Source organism: Engraulis encrasicolus, chromosome 24, assembly GCF_034702125.1.
Source record: "Engraulis encrasicolus isolate BLACKSEA-1 chromosome 24, IST_EnEncr_1.0, whole genome shotgun sequence".
In the NCBI taxonomy this organism is placed as follows: domain Eukaryota; kingdom Metazoa; phylum Chordata; class Actinopteri; order Clupeiformes; family Engraulidae; genus Engraulis; species Engraulis encrasicolus.
In genome coordinates, this window is record NC_085880.1 from 15,279,648 (window position 1) to 15,284,647 (window position 5,000).

General features: G+C 46.8%; 1 protein-coding gene across 1 annotated transcript in view; it reads right to left on the minus strand.

Moving 5' to 3' along the window:
- The window catches only part of slc25a28 (solute carrier family 25 member 28), a 12,073-nt gene that overhangs the window by 6,294 nt on the left and 779 nt on the right, over positions 1–5,000 (minus strand). The window contains exon 2 of the mRNA XM_063191673.1: positions 175–391. Coding sequence (XP_063047743.1) covers positions 175–391 — 217 coding nt within the window. The remainder of the gene's footprint in view (positions 1–174; positions 392–5,000) is intronic.

A 5,000-nucleotide genomic window follows, 5' to 3' on the forward strand; every position in this document is an offset into this window, starting at 1 on the left:
TGTGTGTGTGTGTGTGTGTGTGTGTGTGTGTGTGTGTGTGTGTGTGAGTACTGCTATACTGTTGAGTGAGTTGTATCTGGGGCTGTGTGTGACTGTCCAAAGCTGAGCGTGTGTGTGTGTGTGTGTGTGTGTGTGTGTGTGTGTGTGTGTGTGTGTGTGTGTGTGTGTGTGTACCGTTGGCTAGGTGGCTGTTCTGTCCGGGGCTGAGTTTGTGTTTCAGTTTCTCGTAGCAGGCGAAGTAGAGCGCATGGGCGGGGCCAGCCCCGATGGCCGTGGCGTTCAGCCCTCTGATTGGCCGATACAGGCCCTCCTCGCGCACGATTCGCCCCAGCGCCTCCAGCACATTGCGGTAGCGAGCCGCCGGGTCTGGACGCAGACTCTGCATACGCGTCTGGAGAGAGAGAGAGAGAAAGAGAGGGAGAGAGAGAGAGAAAAGAAATTAGAGTTATGCCCATGTTACTTCTGGCATCCTCTGCAGCGAGACATATGCACCTATAGGACGGGAGACGTTGGGGTGGTGTCAGATATTGCTTCTGCCTATGCTCCTCCAACGCAGGTGATCTAACTCATTAACCTGGCTGAAGGGGTGTGAAAGTTAGGATGAGCTGGATTGTTTAATTGGTTGAGGTGTGTGGCAGGGTTAGTCATAGTGCACCACTGTACAGCATTGTACACACCTATACCTAGTACCACACACACACTCCAGAGTGTGTTATTGATCAGTGTTTCTAAGCCTTTTTTTAGGCGAGGCACCTTTTCAATTCTTGAAAAAATTCAAGGCACCCCAAACCAACAAGCATTAATATGGCATTGCATCCAATACCACACAAGCTTAGAAAAGTAACACATTTGGAGATGTCACACGACCTACGTTCGAAGTTGCCTGCAGCACCCCTGTTGAGAAACACTGTTATAGAGGACTCATGATACTCAACATACAAGCACACAAACACACACATACACACATACAAGCACGCACGCACAATACATGGGTTCTATATTTTTGTTTTCTTCTGACTGCGCGAAACTAACTGTGCACAACTCAACCTCTGATTGTTGGAAACCGCTGTCGGTCACAAAATTAGCCCACGTGGTTGACTACCAGTGTCTTGCCCCTCCTCACAATATCGTGTTCACAAACACGGTGAACCCATGTATAGGCAGGCAGGCTTAGGGTTTTTAGGTCATAATGAGACTTCAGCTAAGCTCCTTTAGCCTCTGCATGGACAAGTGCACACACACACACACACACACACACACTTCTGGTACTTCTCGGAATGGCAACATGAGAACTGGAATTCGAGATTCAAATTCTGTTCCTATGTGTGTGTGTGTGTGTGTGTGTGTGTGTGTGTGTGTGTGTGTGTGTGTGTGTGTGTGTACATGATGTGCCAAACACAGATTAGACGCTCAAATATAAGAGAAACATTAAAAAAACCTGTCTGAGCGTGGGGATTGCAGTTCAGTGGGAAAAACCTTACATGGACCCCCCCCCATATGCAAACACACGCGCACGCTCACACACACACGCGCGCGCACACGCACACACACACGCGCACACACACACAGAAACACATACAGGTATCAAGTTGATTCCACGAATCCTAGCGACTACTTTAGACAGACCGCATCTTCAAAAACATATGAAGGCATAAGAAGTGTGTTTAATTCGGTCCACCAAAGACCCCATACGACCTCAGCAAACTCCACAACACCACATATTCACTATTTCTCTTAAAAACGCGCCACAGCATAGTTGGCTCTGCATGCAGAAGAATGGAAACATACTATTAGGCCACTGGTTCTCAACCTTATTTGAAGAAGCACCCCCTTGAATTCATCACGTGCCCCCCCAACACCTCCCTTATCATTAACAAAATAAAATAGACTACTGCCCCCAAATGGCAGCTGTGCAACCCCCCTCTAAGCGGTATCCTTCTCAGCGCCCCCGTTGGGTTCCACAACACACCCTTGGGGGCTGTGGAGCTCCCGTTGAGAAACAGTACTACAGGCAGGGCTCTAAATGAACACCTGCCAACCGGCCAAATGCTAGTGAAAATTCAGTTTGGCTGGTAGAAAAGACAAACTTACTAGAACTAGCCACTTTGACCCATTAGTTAGTATGTGTCTGGCTAGTGGGATCAAGATCTACTATCCATTTTGGCTGATAATTAAAAAAGTTAATTTAGAGCTCTGACTACAGGCCATATTTAACCATTATGTGTATGGTGGATTTCATATTTTGTGCATTATTATTTCTGCAAGTGAATCTAGTATCATGTATATGAATACTGATATGTCAGTGGTGCATGCACTGTGTCAACATGACGTCATGACAATGCCTATAAATACAATGCTGCGCTGCCCTCCGCGACTTAAAAGGACAATGCGTTGCGCCAACACGCGGAATGCACTAGCGTGGAAATAACAGGCCTTTTTATGACGCCTGTGTGTGTGCATATGCACAATGTGCTTGCCACCCACGACATAATAAACTCTTGGAGCAGGGAGGGTATTCCAAAAAACACAGTTAAGATAAAGCTGGCTAAGTCCACCCACAGGAAGTGGTAAACCTGCTAATAAACAGCCCACAACAAGAGTACATTCCAATATGCGACCTTGCTCCCTCCACTTGTGCTTGTGGCCTCACGTTTGGCTGATGTTTCCCTGCTGTCAGCCTAGCCACAACAATTTTTGGGGGACTATTCTTCGTTCACCATCCAGTTTGCAAATGAGAAAATTACTTTACAATTGAGCTTTTGCGAGATGTTGAAATATAATGCTGTTGACAGCGATGTCACTACGACGTATTACTTCCTGGTACGAGAACACAAGCAAAAGTGGAGGACGCAAGGTTGCATATTGGAACGCACCCTAAGTATCATTTTGGGTCCATCTTATTATCTTATCTCCCATCCTCACCTTGTGCATGTGACTTTGTGATTTGCTGATGCCCGCCTCCGTGGAGAAAGCAATAACAATAACGTTACCCCACTGTCAGCAAAGGCACAGCAGCTTTTTGGGGACTTTTCCCCATTCAACATCCCGACTGAAAATGAGAAAATGACCTTTGAATTGTGCTTTTGCTGGGATATTGAATTAAAACTGCCATTGTGAGTGACGTCTTGCAAGGACACGAGCACAAGAATAGGACGAGAGACAAGATATTGAAAAATTGACTTTTAAGAAAATTAGGACAGGTCCTTCTATTCCCCTGCATGAAGGTCAACATACTGTAACATGGCTTACGTATGAGCCAGGTTCTTCTTGGAATACCCCCAAAGGAACATTGCCCTGTCGATAGTGCGTGTGTATGCAAATACAAACTCTGAACTCACATGTCTATATGTCGCGTGCTTCGGGTCGGGTCTACAGTAGCGCTTTATGCAACGGAGCTAATGATCTACGGAAAAGGCCTTACATTACACCCCGACTTCCCACAACCACAAGGCCAAATCGGACGAGACAATAAGCAACAGGCAGGTCCTCTCTCTCTCTCTCTCTGAGTGGGTCTGCAAGTGACATGGAGGGTGTCTGCCAAAGAAGCAGTTCTTTATTCTGCCCACACCAGCTGACGGATGGACGGACACACACTGCATAGCCGTGGGTCTTGACACTGATGCACTGGGGAGCCTGCGCGTGTGTGTGTGTGTGTGTGTGTGTGTGTGTGTGTGTGTGTGTGTGTGTGTGTTAGTGTGCATCCATAACTACCTGAGGGGTCAGCCATACCTTTAATCACAAACGCACGCACACGCAGTGTCTCCCTCTGATCTCCATACCAAACGTTTACTTTGCACACACACGCACACCTCCATACCATGCCTTTACCGGGGCATACACCCACCAATGCATCAATCCTCTACGGCAGATTTGTTTCAATGTGTGGAGTGTGTGTCTGCTAAGCTCTGATGCCAGACAGGCAGCTCTGCTCTGCAGCACAAGGAGCATCGCCTGGTAACAACAACACAGCAAGCTCGTGCAGACAGGTTAATGTAGCTCCTCAGCCCCTTGTAGGCATGCGTATCAACTCGCTAGATGTCAACATCTCCCTCGCTCATCACGTGACCAATTCTTCCCAGACGGAAAAATAAACACGTGCTAATTATGCAATCTATAGACAACATAATTGCTGTTTTTGCAGCAGTATATCGAGTCTGGAGCATACAGAGCTCAGCTGTCAATCTGTAAATAACAAAACAAACATATTAGCGAGTGATGGAACAGCGTAAAGCTGCAAGCCGGGTTAAAAATTAACTGTTCGTGTCGGTGTTGGATAATAACACAGCTACTACTATTTTGATTTCGACATGGCATTGCGCAGGCCAGCAGACAGACTGTTACAGCTATATTATTTAATGTGACCGACGTCACTGTTACATGATGCTGCCGCTCCTATGCGGAGGTTTGGGGCACGTGACTCTTCAATCCGCCCTTGAAGACCTCACGGGCTGTCCTGCCGTTACCGGGCTCTACCGGTGAGCTCACCTAGGACTGAACAGGCACAGGCGCCTGCTAACGGTACAATGCGGCCTATCCAGGGTCATAAATACCAACATGACCTCCACAGCAGGCTCCCTTCCGTCGCCAATGACCGGAAGACCCTGCTAACTCGGCGGCTACAGTTCAGTTAGCCATCTGCCCAGCTAAATAAACATACACAATATATCAGACTATATTGCACTGTGGCCATGTAACTTACCCATACACCTTTCTAGAGTCAAATACTAAGATAGCACGTAATGCTTCATGCTACACCCATTATTTGGCTTCAAGCAGAAAGCTAGGCACATAATTCTCCAAAGTTGTGTAACGTTTACAGTATTGGCTAGTGCTAGCTGGCTAATCTCACTTTCCAGGGTTAAAGTTCAAGGTGTGTTTTTATACTACGTATGGGGACAACAGTAGAGCTTCTCAGCCCAATAGTTATATAGTACCTAATAGTCGGGAATTTATTGGTGTATTGATTATCAATTCAATATGTACTGTAGCTGGCCGACTAA